The 21,912-nt window shown below is 53.3% G+C and overlaps 1 protein-coding gene across 5 annotated transcripts in view; it reads left to right on the plus strand.

Moving 5' to 3' along the window:
- DNMT3A (DNA methyltransferase 3 alpha) overlaps positions 1-20,710 on the plus strand; it is a 106,488-nt gene extending 85,778 nt beyond the window's left edge. For 3 of the 5 annotated variants that reach the window (XM_059893475.1, XM_059893474.1, XM_059893476.1), the window contains exons 8-23: positions 206-364; positions 790-897; positions 1,113-1,269; positions 1,598-1,747; positions 1,855-1,899; positions 2,648-2,727; positions 3,297-3,409; positions 3,528-3,711; positions 3,959-4,043; positions 6,250-6,395; positions 7,209-7,299; positions 7,490-7,638; positions 8,990-9,075; positions 10,864-10,933; positions 11,641-11,759; positions 12,526-20,709. In XM_059893475.1, the coding sequence (XP_059749458.1) occupies positions 206-364; positions 790-897; positions 1,113-1,269; positions 1,598-1,747; positions 1,855-1,899; positions 2,648-2,727; positions 3,297-3,409; positions 3,528-3,711; positions 3,959-4,043; positions 6,250-6,395; positions 7,209-7,299; positions 7,490-7,638; positions 8,990-9,075; positions 10,864-10,933; positions 11,641-11,759; positions 12,526-12,667 (1,884 nt within the window). In that variant the 3' untranslated portion in view covers positions 12,668-20,709. Of the gene's footprint in view, positions 1-205; positions 365-789; positions 898-1,112; positions 1,270-1,597; positions 1,748-1,854; positions 1,900-2,647; positions 2,728-3,296; positions 3,410-3,527; positions 3,712-3,958; positions 4,044-6,249; positions 6,396-7,208; positions 7,300-7,489; positions 7,639-8,989; positions 9,076-10,863; positions 10,934-11,640; positions 11,760-12,525 lie in introns of all 5 variants that reach the window. The other 2 variants (XM_059893477.1, XM_059893478.1) reach the window with 1 other exon arrangement.
- The last annotated feature ends 1,202 nt before the right edge of the window (positions 20,711-21,912 follow it).

The following is a 21,912-nucleotide window of genomic DNA, read 5'->3' on the forward strand; positions in this document are numbered from 1 at the left end:
TGCCTCGTCCAGCTCCTCCCGTCCTGCTCTCTCTACCCGACCCCAGGCCTCTTTGTCTCTCCAGTCTCGCTCTGTCCATTCAGATGGCGCTCCCTCCTGGCTGTCCTGACCCTCAGATGCCCAGGGCTGGGGTTGCTTTGGGGGGAATCAGGGTGGCAGGGCCTCGTGACCACCATGTAATGACTTCTGCTCCTTGGGGCTCCAGGACGGCCGGGGCTTTGGCATTGGGGAGCTGGTGTGGGGGAAACTGCGGGGCTTCTCCTGGTGGCCAGGCCGCATTGTGTCTTGGTGGATGACGGGCCGGAGCCGAGCAGCAGAAGGCACCCGTTGGGTCATGTGGTTCGGAGATGGCAAGTTCTCAGTGGTGAGTCATGGGGTTTGGCGGTTGCCTGGCAGGGGCGGGCGGGGAGGAAGGGGTCTTGGTCCCAGGGCCTCTGGTTTTAGCTGGGGGCGTGGTTTGGAATTGGGATGGTAGGAGGGGGCTCTGCTCGTCCCCACTCTGTATATGTGTGATTGGAGGAAGCCCTTGAGATAATTAGGTTGCACTCCAAGAGTCGGATGCCTTCCAGGAACCCTGTACCCAGAATTCCCTTCCACCTGCATTCAGGTCCTCCCCGACACCGGGGCTTGGACTCCTCCTTGACGTCATGGAATTATTTACTGGTGCATCCGGTCCTCTTGAGGACGGAGGCCGGGCCCTAATGCCCCCACCCCTGACCACACCGGGCAAGTGGTGGGCGCTCGGTGAGTGTGGAAGGAGGAGCAAACGAGGGCGGGTTGTGCCTTCAGGTGTGTGTGGAGAAGCTGATGCCGCTGAGCTCCTTCTGCAGCGCCTTCCACCAGGCCACCTACAACAAGCAGCCCATGTACCGCAAGGCCATCTACGAAGTACTGCAGGTCAGTGCCCCTCCGAGGGACTCAGCAGGGGGAGCTCAGGCGGCAGGGACCACCGTTGGTCTGGAAGCTGGAGCACAGGGGTTAGGCCTGGGCAGAGGGTCTGCCTGGCAGGCCCTCGGGCCTCCTTTTCTCCTTACTCGTTTCCTTTCTGCACCTTCTCCCACCTCTTGCCTGAGCCCACCTTCGCTACTCTCCCCACACGTGTTGCCCTCCAGGTGGCCAGCAGCCGAGCGGGGAAGCTGTTCCCGATGTGCCACGACAACGACGAGAGCGACACTGCCAAGGCCGTGGAGGTGCAGAACAAACAGATGATCGAGTGGGCCCTGGGAGGGTTCCAGCCCTCTGGCCCCAAGGGCCTGGAGCCCCCAGAAGGTAAACGCAGGTGCACCAGCAGCTCCGCACCCAGGCTAGGAAAGCCGTGCTTAGGTAGGGCCGTCAAGGCCTCCTCCATCAAGCTTCGCAGTGGGAATGGCCGCCGTCTCCCTCTCCCTGGGGCCAGGTAGGGGCAGTGCCAGTCTGGGACTTTGAACAAGCTGCTCCCCCTTGGCTTGCTGGCACTGGAGACTTGGGAGCTAGGGACAGGCTGGGCACCGGGCCGCACCCTGCTACACCCCGTTGTAGGTAGATGGTCCAGGGGGAGAGAGCTGGGATTCCTCGTCAGCCAGTAACCGTGACCTCATCACGTGCTTTCCCGATCCAGAGGAGAAGAACCCCTACAAAGAAGTTTACACAGACATGTGGGTTGAACCCGAGGCAGCTGCCTATGCACCGCCCCCACCAGCCAAAAAGCCCCGAAAGAGCACAACTGAAAAGCCCAAGGTCAAGGAGATAATTGATGAACGCACAAGAGGTAGTTGGCCTGGCTCTGGAGAGAGCGGCAGGGTGAGGCCGGCGTTCAGAGGAGTGGGCGTGACCCCCGAGGCCTCCTCTGACGCCGGGCTCTCCTCCCCTCTGCAGAGCGGCTGGTGTACGAGGTGCGGCAGAAGTGCCGGAACATCGAGGGTGAGTCCTGAGGGGGCAGCTGGGCCTTGGCCCTGGGAAGTCAATTGTCTGTTCCACTTGGGCCCTAAGGTGGTGGCCGGCACAGAGTACTATAGGTACCGAGAAAGGTACGATGCCGTGGGACATCAGTACTTGGTGACAGGATGTGTCCTGCATGTCCCACCACCTCCAGCCTGCTTGACACACACATCTATTTTCTGGTGCCACGATCTTTCCTATCGGTGGTGGGGACTGGTCATTAGGGTTTGGGACACTCCAGTGGGTCAGAGAAGGGTGGCCTCTCTTGGATCTGAACTTGCCCTTTTACCTTTCCTCACCTTCTCTCATCTGGGGGTCATTAGCGCATCCCATGTCTGTCTCCCTTGGCCCAGTGATAGTGTGTCCAGCTCGGGGCCCTCAGGGCCAGGAAGGATGAGGGCAGGGGCCCAGGCCTTAAGGACTGACTGCCCAAGGACATCTCCAGAGTAACCCAGGGTCAGGCCCCGTTCTCACAAGTGGGTTCTTACCCTCGTACCATGCCTTTCCTGGAAGGCGGCATTGCTGCTCAGGGAGATGCGTGGGCTCCTGAGATTGGGGCCACACTGCCTTGCCTCCCTGTTCCATGGGGCCGCTTCCAGACTCTTTCCTGCCTTCTTTTCTGGCTACTGCTCCAGCATGCCCCTTGTTATAGCTTTTCTGGAGCCGGGCTTTGGCCCAAGGGGGGAGGGGGCCCTTCTGTGACATTCACTCTGCTTTCTCTGCTTTCCAGACATTTGCATCTCTTGTGGAAGCCTCAACGTCACCCTGGAACACCCTCTTTTCATCGGAGGAATGTGCCAAAACTGCAAGGTAGGGGCACACCCAGCAGAGACGAGGCCCCTGGCTGACCACACCTCCTGGCCTCTGGGCTGTAGGCACCTGGGGTAGCTAGCTGTGGAGGTGACTCCGAGGTTTGCTCTTGAAGCAGAGTCCTGATAAAATGGACCCTTGGGTTTCAAGCGTTTGACTTGCTGTTGCTTTTCCTCCGAGAGATCCTTGCCCCCTCTAAAGCCCCATTCACGTCCCCAGATGTGGGCTCACAATGTCACAGTCACTAGTGTGAAGTGGGCGTGGACAGGCTGATGGGTGGGTCACTGTGCCCTGGGTGCGGGGGACCACAAGGCGGTGCGGGCCTTCTTTTCCAGGCCTTCCCACGTGCCTCTCCTTGGTTTGTCCACTGCAGTGGGGAGACATGGTGTCCCCTTCCCAGATCTGTGGTCTGGGCTGGACCCTGGCTGGAGGGGTGGTGGGGTCGTGTCTCCAGGGCTGTGTGTCGAGGTTTCAAGGCCAAAGCCCGGAGGCTGGGTTCATAGCCTGCCTTCGCCCTGGCTGGCCTGGGTGCTGCCCGGTGGTCTCTGAGCCTCCGCCGTTCTCCCTAGAACTGCTTCCTGGAGTGCGCATACCAGTATGATGATGACGGCTATCAGTCCTACTGCACCATCTGCTGCGGGGGGCGCGAGGTGCTCATGTGCGGGAACAACAATTGCTGCAGGTGAGGCCCCGCCCCCACGCGTAGTGACCCTCCCTCTTTGCCCTGCACTGCGGCCACACTCCATCCGGGACTGGCCTTGGGGTGAGAGTCCCCTCCGCTCCACTGGGCTTCATTCCAGGTGCTTTTGCGTTGAGTGTGTGGATCTCTTGGTGGGGCCGGGAGCTGCGCAGGCGGCCATTAAGGAAGACCCCTGGAACTGCTACATGTGCGGGCACAAGGGCACCTATGGGCTGCTGCGGCGGCGAGAAGACTGGCCCTCTCGGCTCCAGATGTTCTTCGCCAATAACCACGACCAGGAATTCGTGAGTGCTGGGCCAAGGGTGGCTCTTCTCACCCCCCGCCTGCCAAAGCCAGAGGGCAGACTCCACCAGAGTGAGAGCGCTTCGGTTGGTCGGGGGCCTGGGCGCTGGGCAGCGGGGCCTGAGCTGCGAGCGGGCTGTGCAGGTCTGGAAATCCCAAGTGCTCACAGTTGGCCGGGAGGCCAGCCCCGCGTGCGGGTCTGTAGGACACTCCTGGACACTCACCTGGCCTGTTGTGCTGGCCGCCTAGGACCCTCCGAAGGTGTACCCACCTGTCCCAGCTGAGAAGAGGAAGCCCATCCGCGTGCTGTCCCTGTTTGATGGAATCGCTACAGGTGAGAGTCATTGGCATCTTCGTCCTGGGACGTGGGAGCTGGGCTCAGGGGACTGTGTGTGCGTAACTTTGGCAAAACAGAGTGACAGTTAACATTACAACTGTTAAAATATTGCCATAAGGAGGAAACTTTTGTGTTCAATGAAAAGTAAAAGTAATTGGTAAACCAGCATGTTTGGTGGGCATTCCCTTAGTGGGGGCGCGAGGCTGGGGTCGGGGGACGGGAACGGGGGCAGTGGGAGGGAGGCGCTCCAGCAGAGGATAGAGCGATCACTGGTCAGAGACTATCGAAGATTTTCACAGAACCTCAAAGGACAGACTTGGCGACCAAAGCAAAATCACAGGCAGCCCTGTCGTGCTTTGATTATAAGTCGCAGTGAAAAACAAACTCTAAACAAGAGAGTTTAAAGAATATTTAAATCGCCCGTAATCCTATGATTAGTGTTTTGGTATATGTCCTTTTACGTTTTTAGATTTCAGAATTTTTTTTCTGTGCATGTGTGTGTTTATATAATCATACGTAGATAGATAAATAAAACAAAAGGATAGTAAAATGCATAGTAAATAGTAAAATGTGTGGTAACGTGCCTTTTCATTTATGATATCATGACTGGTTTTTCATGTCAACCAGTATAGAACTACATTATTTATAAATGCTACATAGGTTCCCTGGAGGGAAACTACCATAATTTATTTAATGAACCCCCTATTTGGTTGTTTACTTTTTTCCCCACCGCTGTGAGCTGTGACAAGCATCCTCGTACGTGCATCTTTATATACTCAAACCATTAACTTTTAGGGAATACTGGGTCACCGTGTAGCCACTGTTTTTTGTTGTTTTTTTTTTTAATGAAAGCTTCTTTATTTATTTATTTTTGGCTGCGTTGGGTCTTCGTTTCTGTGCGAGGGCTTTCTCTAGTTGCGGCAAGTGGGGGCCACTCTTCATCGCAGTGCGTGGGCCTCTCACTATCGCGGCCTCTCCCATTGCGGAGCACAGGCTCCAGACGCGCAGGCTCAGTAGTTGTGGCTCACGGGCCCAGTTGCTCCGCGGCATGTGGGATCTTCCCAGACCAGGGCTCGAACCCGTGTCCCCTGCATTGGCAGGCAGACTCTCAACCACTGCGCCACCAGGGAAGCCCCTAGCCACTGTTTTTAATTTCATGTGGTTCTTGACATGAATACTCATATACACCCCTCACCCCTGCCCCAAGGCTGAGGCTTTTCAGTCCTTAGGAACCAAATAGTGCTCCTCAGAACTTGTCTTCATGGGACCAAAGGGAGATAGATGGGCAGGCTGGGCCCAGAGACCTTGGCCAGAGGGTGGGGAAGGCACCTGGGCCAGATGTCTGTCTTCTGTTCCCAGCTCAGTGCTGATGTCATGTGAACCTAAAGGAGTTAATGTACAGCTTTGGTTTCCCAGGCTAGAACCTTGAAGCCTTCTTAAGCCACGTCACACTCCAAGAGGCCGTGCAGGCTCCTTGTGGGGAGGTCTTTTGGGAGCAGTGGGAATGGTGCTGTGTCTCCTGACACAGGGCCTGTTCTGTTTCCTTGCCTCAATTCAGCAAGCCTTTGTGGAAGGGCCATGGTCAGGAAGTGTGAGTAGTCAGTTCAGGAGGAAACACACTGACTGAGACCGCCCACTCTGTCTTGAAGACATTTGCAACCCAAGAGAAGGGCTGGCTTAGGCATGCGAGCTGCTCTGAGGTGGAGGAGGTGCCACCTCAGAAGGTGCTGGGGCTTACAGAGGAGGGGGGGCCATCCTGGGGGCTGTAGGGTGGGGTGGGCATCAGTGAAACCTTTCTAGAGTAGGTGGCATTTACCTTGAGTCTTGACGGATGGTTGAATTTTACGGCAGGAGGTGATAGAAGGGCTGAGGAAGGACCAGTGTATGCAAGATACAGAAACAGCAAAGCCCACCCAGAAGTCACCTGTTGTTGTCCCTGGTTCCAGAAACCCCCTGCTGTCCTGTCTTGACTGTTTTCTGAGTAGATCAAATTAGGCGTGAAAGAGCCTCGATGTAACAACCTATCCGATGTCCTTGTTACTGATACTCCAGTTTGATCCAGAAGTCTCCTGCAGCTTTCAGGGCAGGGTAGGGCTTGGGCCTGCCTTTGACCCATGTGTCCGGCTGGCCCAAGGGACCCCCTGCAAAGACTGGGGTGCCAGGGAGGTGACCCAGTGACGGTGCGTTTTGCTGGCTGGCACAGGGCTTCTGGTGCTGAAGGACTTGGGCATTCAGGTGGATCGCTACATCGCTTCCGAGGTGTGCGAGGACTCCATCACAGTGGGCATGGTGCGGCACCAAGGGAAGATCATGTACGTCGGGGACGTCCGCAGCGTCACGCAGAAGCATGTATGTCAGTGCCGCCACGGCCCCGCCCACCTTCTCTACGTCACTTAGCTCCGGGGACAGCGCCAACTCCTCTCATTTTGTCCATTTGCTCTTTTCCTTTCTCCCCCCTCCCCCGTTGATCTCTCTCCCTTCTTCTCTTCCATTTCCCTCCTTGTCTCTAGAGGATCGGGGCAGATTCCAATGGGAGTTGGGGGCCAGGCTTCTTAGGCCTGGCTGGTTTCCGGGCCCTCTTGAGTGGAGCGCTGTGGGTTGCAGTGAGGTTCCCATCCCAGTACTGCTGGCAAAGGTTCGCCAGCCTCCATTTTGGGGAGGGGGGGATCTGGCGGGATCCTGCCTGAGTGGCCCCTTGCTTTTCCAGTTATCCATGTCGACCTCGAACTACAGGCCCTCAGGCATCCTGAAGGGCATATGGAGGGGTTCAGATGGTCCAGACACCTGCCCAAGGTGCGCAGAGCACAGAGTACCTTTCATTCAGCTGCCCAGCCTGGACCGCTGTCCCCCCTGAGTGGCTGCTTTTCCTGCTGGGGGCACACTGGTTTCCCCATTGGCCTCAGAGATTGTCCAGTTCAGCCCTTTCCCTTTATTATTTAGGAAACAGCCCAGAGAGCCTCAGTGACTTGCCCGTGGCTGCACTGTGTGTGCGCGTGTGTGTGTGTATGAATGTATGTGCGTATGTAGAGAGCATACAAAGCAGCCGGGTCTCTTCTCTCCCATGCCAAAGTACTTTTTTGCCAAATTCACAGATCATTTCTCTCTCCCTTTCTGCCTCTGTCCCCGGACATCAGGCCCATCACATTACCTTTATCCTCCCAGATCCAGGAGTGGGGCCCGTTCGATCTGGTGATTGGGGGCAGTCCCTGCAATGATCTCTCCATCGTCAACCCTGCCCGCAAGGGACTCTACGGTAGGTGCTGCACTCACCCCTCCGCCTTCTGAGCTGGTGCTTCCTCACGTCAGTTTCCTACTTGGATATTTCTGCCCTGGGACGGCTACTCCCAAACGACCCTGTCCTCCCCTGCCCTCCCCGTGCCCGGGCCACACCACTGTCTCCTGCAGACAGCCCCAGCTGATGGCTTTCTCTTCCGACCTCTCAGAGGGCACTGGCCGGCTCTTCTTTGAGTTCTACCGCCTCCTGCATGATGCGCGGCCCAAGGAGGGAGATGATCGCCCCTTCTTCTGGCTCTTTGAGAATGTGGTGGCCATGGGCGTTAGTGACAAGAGGGACATCTCACGATTTCTCGAGGTATAGCCAGCACCCTTGGTTTGGCCAGCTCACTAATGGCTTCTACCTTGGACTGCTGCTTTATCCCTGTCTCATCTGCATTGTGGAGCTGGGGACTGGTGACTTCCGCTTTGCAAGGGGTCCGTTTGGGAAGCTCTGGGCTTCCCAAGTAGACAGGGAGGAAGCCCACCTCGGACAGAACCCGTGGTCTCACTGTAAGAGGTGGTGTGTGGGTGTGGGCCTCAGCACTTGGAGGACCTGACTGTTGTAAACAGGGTGGAGTGCCAGACTCCTGGGCTCGGGGGTCCGTGTGGTGTTTCCCTGGGGGAACCTTTGAGATACCAGAATCAATTTTCCCAACCAGAATGGCTTGTCCTCGCTCCCTGGCACCGTGACGGATGCTTTATGGCACCTGGGAAGAAAACACAGCTTATCTCAGTTTCTTTTTTTTTTTTTTTTTTTTTTTTTTAATTTTTATTTTATTTATTTATGGCTGTGTTGGGTCTTCGATTCTGTGCGAGGGCTTTCTCTAGTTGTGGCAAGCGGGGGCCACTCTTCATCGCGGTGCGCGGGCCTCTCACTATCGCGGCCTCTCTTCTTGCGGAGCACAGGCTCCAGACGCGCAGGCTCAGTAGTTGTGGCTCACGGGCCCAGTTGCTCTGCGGCATGTGGGATCTTCCCAGACCAGGGCTCGAACCCGTGTCCCCTGCATTGGCAGGCAGATTCTCAACCACTGGCGCCACCAGGGAAGCCCCTTATCTCAGTTTCTGTTTCCCATTATGTGGGTCCCAACTTGGCTGAGCCTGGTTTGGGCTGTGCACAGAGGGTTTCTGCAGCCAGAGTCCTTCTCGGGGCGGGCAGTCTGGGAGCCTGAGCCTGTGCTCCCAAGTCTTAGGGACAAACACCTCAAGCTGGTGTGTTTGGCTCATAATGTGGACGTACTACAGTGAACACACCCACACTCGCTGGAACTTTCTTTCTCAAAGCCTCCGGGTAAGCCGGAGCTGTGTGGTCCAGTGTGGTGGGCATCTGCCATGTGTGGTATTTAAACTGACATTAAAATTCCTCAGTCACACCAGCCTCCTCTCAAGTACTCCGCCATCTGCAGCTGGTGGGCTAGTGGCCACTACGTGGAACAGTGCAGGTAGAACGTTTCCATCATCGCAGTGTGGACTGTGCGGGTCTGGACTGTTCCAGTGGGAGCATGTGGAACGTAGCTGGGTTTAATTCCAGCTTTTCCCGGGGGCTTCAGGCTCTCCCAGTGTGGCCTCTTGAGAGAGAAGTAAGAGCCTTTGAGGCTCTAAACTAGCAAATTTCCTGGCACTCTTACACTTCTCTCTCACTCATCTTTAACCTCTCTCCTGTTTTATAGTCCAACCCTGTGATGATTGATGCCAAAGAAGTGTCAGCTGCACACAGGGCCCGCTACTTCTGGGGGAACCTTCCTGGTATGAACAGGTTGGTGAGAGCTCCGTGCCCAGGTGGCCGCGGGTGGGTGTCTGCAGGCAGGATGACGGCCCGAGGAGGGGGCCAGCCTCCCCTGCTGACCAGCTTGCTGCTCTGCCGTGTTCTTCTTTGTTTCCTTTTCCTTGAGGAAGAAGGGGAATCAGGTGTAGAAAATACTTGCCTGAGAAACCAAGGACTAGTGGTCCCAAATGGGACCTTTAAAAAGCACACTCTTGACACAGAAGAGGACTCATCGTGCTGCTGAGTTATATGGTTGGTTCTCCTACGTTGGTGATGTGTCTAGAGTCAGCTGGTCCCTAGTCCCCTGAGGTAAAGCTGTGGAGGATGTGTTTGGGGATGGGAAGGAGAGTGGTGCCCACAGCTGGGCCACGTCCGGCTCCAGGAGAGAGAATCTCGAAGCGGCAGGCACCTTGCAGCTTAGAGGGCCCTGCTCCACTTATTATCCACACACTTTGTTGGCTTCAAGTCCTTTTCTGGAAGGATGCTCTTCGTTTAGGTTACACAGAGATTTTAATGTCCAGGAATGAAGAAAATTTCATTTCTTCAGCGTAATAATCGTACTATAAAAAGGCCGACGTGGAGAAAGGAATTCTGGTTGAGAGTTAGTGGTTCAAAAGCAGAGGGAGATCCACCCAATCTAGATATCTATTATGGAAAGAAATATTTTGCACCATGTTTTGAGTGTGGATTTTAAGCCTTCTTGGTATACCTATAAATTGGGAACATCATTTAACCTGGCCTCAGTCATCTAATCTGCCTCTCTGCCAATAGCATGAAGTTTTAGGAACTTCCCCAGTCTCATACCCGTTTGGCAAAGCTGCCGTCTTTTGCGAGGGCTTGTTGCTGGGAGGGAGATGGGTCAGTGGGAAGCTGACCTGAAAACTGTCTCAGTGTCTCCCTAATGTTCCCAGGATGGATGTCTGCGTATTGGAAAAGTGGACTGGCTTATGTAGTCCAGTATTTTTATGGCGCCAGTAACTCAGTGTACCCTGACAGACCTTGGGGGGATCGTTCCTACATGCTTCTTCCAACTCTAAAATTCTAGAACTCTGAGCTTCCAGGAGGAGCAGAGGTACCGCGAGGGACCAAGTAGAGTGTATATGCGCATAAACAGGGAGGAGTCTGGAGGCGCAATTTGACCATGGGTCCTGGGGTGATTCCCATGCAGAGATGGTGGACCGCTATGTGAAACCTTTATTAAGTAATCCTAAATGTCAGAAAAGGCCAGCAGCGAAGGTGATATTTAGTGGTCTGGTCTGCCTTCTGAGAAGTGACACGTTGTGTGTCACAAAATTTTAGTCTTCTGGGGACTGTGCAGAATTTGTCTAGTTAACTGTACATTTAAGGTGTACAGTTTGATGAATTTCATCCAGTGTACAGACCCATGTAACCATCACCGTAGTCGAAATACAGAACATTCTGTCATGCCAAAGCTTGCTTTGTGATGGGTACTTTTAAGACTCAGTCTGTTTTTAAGTAACAGGTTTAAAAATAATTGGGCTTTTCCTCGTCTGGGCAGGCGTTGTCTGTTTATTTGTAGTTTGAGACCACTTTTGAATTTACCTTTAAGGATTAATGCTTGGTGGACTTGCGTCTGTGAGTGGCTGCAGTGTGTGTTGCATGTGTTTTGGGGAGTTTGAAGGGGGTTACAAGGCACGTGGGTGACGGGGTCCTCTTTAATTTCCCCATGTGAGTCAGATGGCTGCTGGGTCAGGGCCCTGGGTGCATCCCTGCCATTGTCCTGGTTTCTGTTGTTACTCTCTCTCTTCTGCCTCCTAGGCCGTTGGCATCCACTGTGAATGATAAGCTGGAGCTGCAGGAGTGTCTGGAGCACGGCAGAATAGCCAAGGTTAGCCCCAGCGTCAAAGCCCTCTGCTGGGGGTGAGGAGAAGGGCAGGATGAGCTGGGGCAGCACCAGGGCTGTGTCCTGCCTGCAGAGGATGCAACTGAGGGGGCTGTGCATGCAGTTGGCCAGAGCGGGAGGGTCCGGGAGAAAGCCTGGAGGGCACGGGGAGAGGTCAGGAATCCTTGCTGCCTGCAGCCCTTCCTTGCTGAGCTCGCCCGCTGGCCCTGTGGGAGGCAGACACTAAGACGTCTTTGCCAAGGTCCTTGCGTCTCGTACGGCTTTTGAATGATTGAGCCAGGACCTATTGCACGAGCCTTCAGAGCAGAGCTTCTCCTGTGATGTGGAAGCTCCATTTCTCTCTGGAGAAACCTCCTGGGACTGCTGGCACCCCAGGGGTATCTTTGCGCCCCTGAGTAATTTGGCATCCTTTTGCCTGTAAGTCACTACCCCTGGGAAAAAACAATTCTTAGGAGACTTACGAAGGACAGTGGCTCAAGCTGCTGTCCGTCAAGCCCTTGGCCAGTGGGATTGGATTGAGGATGGCCGGGTGACCTCAGTGTAGGAAGAAGAGCAGGGCAGTGGGGTCTGCGGAGCTGACCCCGGCTCCTGGATGGACCACGCCTTGTCACCTTTGGATGCACCGGTCCTTGGCAGGCGCCTGGCAGGAGCAGATGAGCACTCATTTCTCTTTTCCTCTCCTCATCTTCTAGTTCAGCAAAGTGAGGACCATTACTACTAGGTCGAACTCCATAAAGCAGGGCAAAGACCAGCATTTCCCCGTCTTCATGAATGAGAAAGAGGACATCTTATGGTGCACTGAAATGGAAAGGTACCCACTCATGCTGGTGTCGGGCAGGAGGGCGTGGGAGGGATCTCTGCCTCTGCACCAGGCTCGGATCCCCTGCAGGTACCCAGTGAGCAGTGGTTTTTCCCAAGCATTTCCCAACATGGCAGATTCCTGGGGGAGGACTCCTGTGCGTTGTAAGGCTGGTTTAAAGTAAGGGGCGTCTAGGAATCAACCCCCGATGCCTCGGCTCCCAGCGGTCCTTCTGAACTCCAAGGAAGCGCTGCAGCTGCAGGAGCTTCCCTGCTTCACACTTGCCGATGTTATGTGCTTTGCAAACCCGGACAGTGTGGGACCAGGTGGGCCTGACAGCCTCAGCACCCTGCTTTGGTACAGATTGGACTTGGGCTAGATTCCTCATTCTTGGGGTAACTGCCATTTAGCCAGACAGAAAGACCATTTACACAAACAACCAGAGCAAGCAGGAACTCCTGACATCAGGCAAGAGTTTGGCCCCCTTGCAGAGTCTTCCGTTCTCTGTGGGGGAAGATACCAGGGATGTATTTTTATTACGTACAGAGTTGAGATACCCACTGTGGGTCTCAGTTTCAGGTGGAGCGTGTCCTGGAGGTGTTTCTCACAAATACTGACTCTGTTTCTACTGCGTGGGAAATCTCTCTGCAGTGATCACCTTAACATACCTTCAGACCCACAGAGAGTAGCCGGGCGCCAGAGTCTCGAACGGGTTATTAAGGAGACAGAATTGCCCAGGCTGGCGCTGACTCCTGCCCTCTCCGCCTTCTCTCCCCAGGGTGTTTGGCTTCCCTGTCCACTATACCGACGTCTCCAACATGAGCCGCTTGGCGAGGCAGAGACTGCTGGGCCGGTCGTGGAGCGTGCCCGTCATCCGCCACCTCTTCGCTCCGCTGAAGGAATATTTTGCTTGTGTGTAAGGGACGTGAGGGCAAACCGAGGTAGTGACACAAGGTTAAACAAACAAACAAAAAACACAAAACACAACAAAATACCAAGAACGTGAGGATGGAGAGAAGTATCAGCACCCAGAAGAGGAAAAGGAATTTAAAACAAACAAAAAAAAACCCCACAGAGGCAGAAATACCGGAAGGCTTTGCCTTGTAAAAAGGGTTGGACATCATCTCCTGATTTTTCAATGTTAATCTTCAGTCCTATTTAAAAACAAAACCAAGCTCCCTCCCCACCCTCCCACCCCCTTTTTTTCGGTCAAACCTTTTGTTTTCTACTCTTTTCAGAGGGGTTTTCTGTTTGTTTGGGTTTTTGTTTCTTGCTGTGACTGAAACAAGAGGGTTTATTGCAGCAAAAAAAAAAAAAATCAGTAACAAAAAATAGTAACATACCTTGCAGAGGAAAGATGGGAGAGAAGGAAAGAAGGAAATTCTATAGAAATCTATATATTGGGGTTTTTTTGTTTTTTTTTTTGTTTTGTTTTGTTTTGTTTTTTGGTTTTTTTTTTTTTACTATATATCTTTTTTTTTTGTTGTTGTCTCTAGCCTGATCAGATAGGAGCACAAGCAGAGGACAGAAAATAGACACTCAGGCGGCAGAGTTCCCTCCCAGCCACTGAGCTGTCTTGCCAGCACCATTCCTGGTCATGCAAAACACAACCCAACTAGCAGCAGAGAGACGAGAACACCACACAAGACCCTTTTATACAGTATTCAGGTGCCTACCACACAGGAAACCTTGAAGAAAATCAGTTTCTAGAAGCCGCTGTTACCTCTTGTTTACAGTTTATATATATATGATAGATATGAGATATATATATAAAAGGTACTGTTAACTACTGTACAACCCGACTTCATAATGGTGCTTTACAACAGCGAGATGAGTAAAAACATCAGCTTCCACGTTGCCTTATGTGCAAAGGGTTTTAACCAAGGATGGAGAAAGGGAGACAGCTTGGAGGTGAACCGTTACCGTGGTGGGGTTTTTTTATTTCCCCTTGGTGTTTAACAACGTGAAGGAGGAGAATTTGGGAACAGCATTCTCCCGTTTCTCCCTGCCAAAAAAGGGGGTGAAATTCAGTGGTCGGGACCGTGGAAAGCTGAGAGTGGGATCCATCCAGGCTCATGAGATAACCTTTTGATTTTTTTCGAAAAGGAGACTCCCTCGGCAAGATGGCAGGATGAGGGGTCTTCATTCCCAATTTCTCACATTAGCCGATTCGAGGGCTCCTTGCGGTGGGGTCAGAAAAAATCCAGAGTGCGGGCAAGTGACAGTTCAGACCCCACCTGGAGCAAATAAAAAAACATACAAAACGTACTGGTGCTTTCCTGTCTAAGTCGCTTTTTGTGTGTTCTTTTATGAGGCCCCCACCATCCACCCTCTGTGCACAAGGCGGCTTCCGGCCCCTGGAATGTGATGTTTTTGGTCATCTCCAAAGGCTGCAGTTTTATACTGGGAGGCTGATGACACCTTTTGTTATAATTATTCTTATGGTTCTGGTTATAATTATGTTTGTTTTCAGATTTTCTTTAAGAAAACAAAAACCCAACCCCCCCTCCCTTTAGGTTTCAAACCAAGGTGCGGGGAGCAGGGTGCTTCTAAGTTAGTGGTGGCCCTGGTGCCCTGGCTCCCCACCCCTCGGGCCAGGTGGGCCACCGGGCGCTGCGACAGCTGGGCGTCGGCCAGGGGGTCCCCGAGGCCGGCCTTCCGGGCGCGTCCCTCTTCTCTTCTGCTTCCCTCCTCTCGAGTCACGTGTGTCAGGGCTGGAGGGAGGACCAGGCATCTCTCTCCTCGCGTGTGTGATTGGAGTGGTGTGTATTTCTTTTCTAGTACTTGGTCTGATGATAGCTGTGCTCTTACCTCGAGTCAGCAGCACCTGGAGCCCCAAGTGCCCGACACTTGGTTCCGCTTCCCGGCGAGGCAGGCAGCCTGGTGTTGGCTGTAGGCAGGGACGGCATGTGTGGCTCCAGGGTGAGGGCCCAATGGGCAGATGCCTGCCTGGGTAGATGGGGTGTAGATAATGTGGCATATAGAGATATATATTTTATAATGGGAGGGGGGAATGGCACCTCCTGGGACTGGCAGGGCTGGGAGGTGTGCTGTCAAGCACATGGTCCCACGTTCGCATCCCTAGAAAGATAGGGCCTACGGTGGTGATAGGCGCTATATAAATACATAGATAGGGTCATGTATAAGAAATATTATGTAGTGGGGAGCGGGGGAAGGAGGCTCAGAATGCAGAGTCTCGGGCCCCACTGCAGACAGGCCCCACGCCAGTCAGTCAATCCCACACGCACACACAGGAACATGTTTCTATACCGATGCGTAACGAACGCGCGTGCACACACACGCGCACACACAGACACACACACGCGCACACACAGACACACACACGCACGCGCACACACACACACACACACACACACACACACACACAAAACCAGGGAGCTCCCAGCGCTCTTCTCCCCAGGATTCAGGACTTTGCAGAGTCGGCCCTGCAGCTCTTTACCTCTGTTGCCCTGATTGCAGGTAGACTGTCAATCCCAGAAGTTGCTAGGTGCTGAAGGCAGGAAAAGGAGGAGGTTTTCTTTTAGCAGGTGCTCTCCTCTAGCAGGTAGCGTTCTATCTCTTTTGCCCCTGGTGATGTCAAAAGACTCTTCTGTTAGCAACCTGTGACACTGACCTGCAACCCTAGGCACCAGTCCAGTCAGCCCTCAGCTCCCCCTACCTATTCTGCCCCGACCAAAACGAAACTGACGTCCAGGGCTGTCTTGGCCAGGGGGCTTCCATTGGGAAAAAATGGGACAGTGAACCTCATCTTTTGAATAAAGCAAATTAGTAATTGGTGACAAAACTAAACCAGGCTTTGAATCCCGTGCTCATTGCTCAGGAGTAAGCTCACAGCTGGTGGCCGCGGTCTCCCACTCCTTTTAGCGGAGCTTAGTCCCGCACCCCAGGCTACTCATTTCCTTGTCAGATTGGTTTTTAAGGTGATACCCAGTTGCTTCCTGCCAGCTCTGTGCCGTGATGCCAGGTGGTGATGGTGGGCTCCCACGGGGCTGGAGCAGCTGTGGGGGAACCCCTCGGCCCTTCCCCCGTTGGAGTCTGTACCGAACTGTGGTGCTCACCCCACCCCCTCCAGCCAGGCTCCATCTTCCCGGCCCAGAGCCCACCAGCACTGCTCCGGAGGGCTGGGGGAGGAGGGCTGCCGCAGGCAGTCCAAGGTGCTCCCTCCCCTGGCGGCCAACGCTAAGGTCTTCCCAGCCCCAGTGTCAGGGCAGAGTCTCTTTCTCTGCAGACAGACTTCCTGGCTCTCCGAGGCCTTTTGTCCACTGCTTGTGCAGGAGTTTGCTTTTCCCAGTGGCCCAAGCTCCAGCCAGGGGCTCGGTGTGGGGAAGAAACTTGGTAGCCAAGGATGTGGCGAGCCTGAGGGGTCAGCGTGGGCTGGCCAGCTTGCTTGCTGTGGCTGATGACCTGTTTCGCACAGTCTGGCAACCTGACTAGGCCCCAGAAGGGGCCGGATGCACCCTCGCAGGGATGAGAGTTAACGATCACCAGCTTTTCTTCCAGCCACACCCGTGGGCTTGGTCCCACAGTAGAACTTGGTAGGGTGCAGGGGACCTTGGGATGTGCCAACTTGGCCACACCAGGGTGCTGTCCACAGTTGACTCCCGACTCTGGGGGTGCTCCTGGGGACAGGGATCAGGTCACCTTCTAAAGGGGAGCTGTGCTTGGACAGGCTGAGGTGAGGTCGCGCGGGGTTGCAGGTGGGGGATTGTGGCACTTGCCGTGCGTGAGGCTCAGGGTAGAGGCAGTGCAGCGGGAGAAACCAAGAAGGCCTAGGGAAAATTCTGGAGTATGTTCCCAGTGGGGTGTTCTTTTTGAAGAGCAGGCCAATTTACAAATTCCTGGAAATGAGGGTTTCTAGGGACTGAGGATGATGCCCCCCTACTTGCTGCAGGTGCCAGAGGGACCTGTGCCTCTTGCCGGGGTAGGTAGCTGGGGCTCGGCGGGGCGCAGGGCCCTGGGTCGCCTGCCCGAGGAGGAAGCTCGTCTCCAGCCAGCGCCGCTGAGCCCCGTGGGCCTCAAGCTGGCTGGTGCTGCCTGCCTTTCCCGGGAGCCGACCGAGGAGCACAGGACCCGTGGGGTCTTGCAGTCAGTGATGGCAACCCAGGTGTGCCACTGTCTGTTTTTCTTTCTAGACCCCAGAACCTTCCTGCTATTGAACATTCTAGAAAGCAAACTTCCCAAAAGAGCACGCAGGACCACTTTGCTTTTGAGACGGGCCTGGGAGTGGTCGGCTGGCGAAGATGCCTGTGGGTTTTTGGTGAGTCGCTAGAGTGCAGGTTGGGACAGGCAGACCCAGCAGGTAGAAAGGCTGGTGGTGGACATTGAACCGGTCTAATGAGGGCCGGCTCCCCTTACTTCACGCGTAGCTGGCAATTCTGGGGAAGCCTGAATTGATGGGACGGGAATTAGATGGGAATAGCCCGCCGTCTCCAGCACAGGAAGGTCTGTAACAGGAGCAAGGGAAGGACTGTTTCAGCAGAGCCATCTGGGGAATGTTCTTAGTCTTCATCTCTCTGATGACATCGGTATATACATAAAGTGGATCTTGGAGGTGGTTTTGAATTCCTGTCGCTGTTCTGCTTGGGGCAGAGAGGCTGTGGCACTGGTATTTTTCACAGGTGTCGTTTTCAGGAAACTTGCAGGGTTAGGGCCGTGGGTCCTGCCTCGCACTGTGATCTGATGAGGGCTGGTCGTTGCCTGTGGTCAGGGTAGCAGCAGAGCCAAGATGCTGGTGAGAACTGGGTTTCTAGCCAGGCCCCGTTTTGATCCCAGGAGATGAGGAATCTGAATTTGTCATCGGGCGTGGTCTAGTCTGGACCCTCCCAGCGCTTGTGATTAGAGATGACACTGGAGTTGTCCTGCCCTCTTTTCCTCCACCTCTGGAGGGATGGCGTGGAGCTGGAATGGCTCTCCCGGCCATTCCTTGCTGAGGCAGGGATTAACCACAAGTGTTTGGAGGATCTAAGAGGAAAGAGAATCGATTTATATCAAGGGTGGACTCCACTGTTCTAGCAGAAGCTCTCGAATCTTTACGTTTTGGTAAAGGAAGGCTGGGGTCTTTAGGAAGCGAGGTAGCCCCTCTTGCACCGGTATGTTCCAGAGACCCGGCTGAGTGGGCCTTTGGTTGTTTATCGCTGATCCTCAGCAGTGGAGTCTGGGGAGAGGGAGAAACAAGCAGGTCAGAAGCAGTGAGGACAAGGATGGAAGGTCCTTTGCTAGTCGTGACTGGCTGAATTGCCCGAACGAACGGAGGCCCGCAGATTCCTGTAACTCCAGTAACTGGAAAACTCCCCCCAGGGGCATGGGAGGGCGGCTTTCTCAACCTCCAGTCTCACGGCCTCCAGCCCTGGGCCTGAGGACATGAGCAGGGATCCGAAAGCATCACCTGAGTCCCATTTCACTTCACAGACTGATTTGGTTGCACAGCCCTAGAATCCAACCAACCACAAAAATGCCGAAATTCCTTAGAATACGCAGAGGGAGGAGGTGACTCAACAAGGTGCTAAAACATTTTATTAAAAATATATATTGTTAAATTAAGTCTGCTGTCTGGACAATGACTGTTTGTTTTGTTTTCTTGTAGTGGAGTTTAAAAGAGACTATTATTTTACTCTGATATATTATTATTAAAAAGGCATTTTAACTTTGTACTTGAAAACTAAATGAGCGATTTCATGTGTTTTAGCTGAGGCATTGAAGTAGCGGGTGCTTACTTATTTGTGGGAAATCATGTATTCATACTGAAGAATAAACTCCGTAGCTGATTTGGTAATAACTTTTACTGTTACAGACGATTTCGCTTTGACCCCGGCGGGAGAGCACTTTTACTGCACATTCCACGCAGCTAAATGCAGGACTTAACTCCCCAGACCCTTCCCTTCCCAGCCCTCTTTCCTTTCTCTTCAGTTCCTCTTCTGACTCTTTGTTGTTGTTGTTTTTTTTTCTCCCTGGTTCCAGCATCCTTTCACCACTGTATTTTTTTTAGGGTTGCTTCTCTATTTATTGACAATAATAATGTACATTTCACAGTCTGGTTCTGGGACATCGGGGAGGGGCAAGTGTGAAAGGGCCCTGCACGGGTCCCCACCCCCATGCCCTGGTGTTCTGTTGTATCTCTGTGTAAGTGATGCTCGTGACATAGCTGTTATGAAATAATTATAAAGAGGTCAGTGCGTACAGCAGATGTAGAAAGTCTGTCAGTTCCGCCTTCATCACTTTTTTTTTTTTTTTTTTTTTTTTTTTTTTTGTGCCCAGAAGAATATAATAAAGCTCCTTTCTAATGTACTTGTGCTGGAGAACACTTGAATAAATGGACTGTTTTTGTGCAAAAAAGAAAAACGGAAAAAGCACCGTAATAATGTCCTTTTGTCTTGCGTCTCCTTTCCCCTGACATGACTGTTGGCAACCTTCTTCAGAGGGGTTAAGTGCCCAAACCGGGAGGTCCTAGCATTGGGTCTAGACAGTGCAGTTCCTCCCTTTAAAAACATCACCTGCATGAACATTCCATAGGGACTGTAAACTGGGTGCAAAAAAGGGTGGTTTGGTTGACTGGAAGCTCAAAGATAAGTTAGAGTGAGGTAAGGTTGCAGGAAGAGCAGATTCTGTCCAAGGCTGAGCTATAGAAATTTTCAGACTAGAGCCGGGAGAGGAGTGGGCCTTGTGCCTGTGTCAGACAAGCTGGAGGGCTTTGGTTATAGGCACCGTTGCTCTCTGTGTGGGGTTTCTCCAAAACACAAGGGCATCCAGAGGAGAGCAGCCGGGTGGTGGACAGTCTAGACTGTGCAAGGGACCCTGGGAGACACAGGTGTTTGGCCCCAAAAAAGGGAGAATTTAGAGAAGGGTGCAGACAATGACAGGGAGAGCCCAAGGGGCTGGGATGATTCTGGGCAGTTCCACGTGGCAGGCGGAAGTGGGGCCAGTCGGCTGAAGTCGGTCTATTTCAGCTCAGCATAAGAAGATCCTTTTTCACTACTGGCCAGCAGTACAAGGGCCGCCCTGAGTACAGTGAAGCCCTGGTCAGTTAAGAGGCGCTGGACAGCCACTGGGGCTCCTGCTGACCTTCCTTGAGACCCCAAGTCTGGGTTCTTCTGGCTGACCCACCCCTCCTCAGCTCTATCTTGCAAGTGGACGGTGTCTTGCGGTTGGAAGAGCCCGTTCACACATGAGGTCCCCTTTGTCCTCGTGACTCTTTGCCTGGCAGTTACTAGTTCCCTGTTGTCCCATCTAAGAGACTGATCTGAACACATAGAAGAACTGGGCTTCTCCCATCACATCTTCTCTCTAAGACCCCTGGCATTCCATGCTGCATTTCCATTTCCTAAGTGCCAAGCAGATCCCGCCAATGATTTCTTCTCTTCAGGGAGGGTTATTCAAGGTTTCTTTCCTACAGCAGATTTCGGGGGAGGTTTAGGACTGCACCACTTTGCTGGCAGCTTTGAAAGAAATTATAAGGGGGAAATTTGAGAAAAAGGGGAAAATAACAGGCTTTTTTTCATGGGCACTTTTTATTTTCTTTACAAAATTGTAAATGTATATTTAACTGTTATCCTACTTTTTTCTCAATATTTTTCAATGTTGATGTAGAATTCTTTTTTAAAAAATGGCTGCATGGCATTTTCTTGTTGGATGTTTGTTTCTATATATATGCATTTTATTTTAGCTATAAATAGAGCTGCAATAAATATCTTTATGTGTTGGCTTTTCCCCCCTATATTTTGTATTTTTTTCTTTAAGATAACATTACCAGAAATGAGACTTACTGGGGCAAAGTAGATGAACATTTTGGTTGGCTCCTGACATATTTGCCTGATTTCCTCCCAAAGGTCAGCCAACAGTGTATCTTCAGCTCTGAGACTCTCAGTTCAGAAAGAAACAAATGTAGTCTTTAGTTTGACCAATTCAGAAATGTGTTAATCTCAGTGGGAAAGTAAAGACTCAAGACACTTTGTGTGTGTGAGAAGCTAAAAATCTGTAGCAAGAAGCCAGAGGTGGCAGCAACACTATTTGGTCACTAAGTTTTGAAAATTAGCTCACCTGGAGCGCCGGCCTGGAGGCAGCATGGTGGAGGGTGGAATTCGGACTGAATCCCTGAGACTCGAGCTCCAGGCCTAAGGAGAAATGGGAGGGTGTCTTTGGTGCCCTCTGGCTCTGAAAGCCAAGGCTGAGCACCCCAGTGTCATCAGAGCTGAGGGTGGGAGGTCTGGCTAGAGCTTATGGGAGGGAGCTGCTGGGGCCATTTCATTAATAAAAACCATCCAGTGAAGTTCCTGGGTTTAAATGAGGTGTCACTTGATGGTTGAGGGGTTGGGAAAGACAGGGAAGGGTCAGGGCTGGGCAGGAGTCAAGATAGATGGGGAGTGACAGGGTCGACTGCCCAGGTGGGTCTGCCCCGGGCGGGGAGGAAATGCCACACACCACCAGGCCCAGGCTGGCTGGTTCAAGAGAACCTTCCCTGGGCTCACCAAGTTTGACTCAGTGGATCTGGAGTGGAATAGAGGAAGGAGGGAGAGAAGAGGCTGCCTGGGGGCGCTGGCTGGTTGGGGGAGCCAAAGCCATAAGTAGCAGGGCCAGAGGTGCAGGTCTGGGCACTGGGTGTAATTCCTGGGGGATGTGGGTGTTGGAGGAGGGGCTGCAGTGAGGGGAAGAAGGTGTATGTTGGAGATGGGGACGCGGGGAAGTCACGTCCAAGGGGCACGGGGCTCCCCTTGGACAGTCTCCTGGCATCAGCCCAAAGCTCCCTTTCTCTTAAGTTCCAGCACACTTTAAAAGGCCATGGCCCACTCACCTCAGTGTACCTTTTCCTCCCCTCAGATAGGATCCTAGGAGGGGGTGCGGCTGGGTTGGAAGTGCCTGGGGGCTTGGGGGCGAAGGCCTCTGAGAGGTGGACGGCTCACAGCAGTTTCCAGAGATGGATTCAAACCTCAGAGAGCGACACTGCCAACCCCTCACTCGACCCCGAAGCCCCCGGTGCCCTGAACTGTCTCAGAAGAAAGACCACCATTCAGAACCCACGGATCTGGATCCTGTGTGGCCTCGGGCAGGTCAGCTACCCATCCTGAGCCTGGGTCTTCTCTTTGGAAACCCGGGTTTTGTCTTGTGGTCAAGCATGTGGCCTCCGGTGCCCTACCCCCAACCCCAGCGTGGG

The sequence above is a fragment of the Balaenoptera ricei genome, chromosome 13 (genome assembly GCF_028023285.1).
Source record: "Balaenoptera ricei isolate mBalRic1 chromosome 13, mBalRic1.hap2, whole genome shotgun sequence".
Lineage (NCBI taxonomy): Eukaryota > Metazoa > Chordata > Mammalia > Artiodactyla > Balaenopteridae > Balaenoptera > Balaenoptera ricei.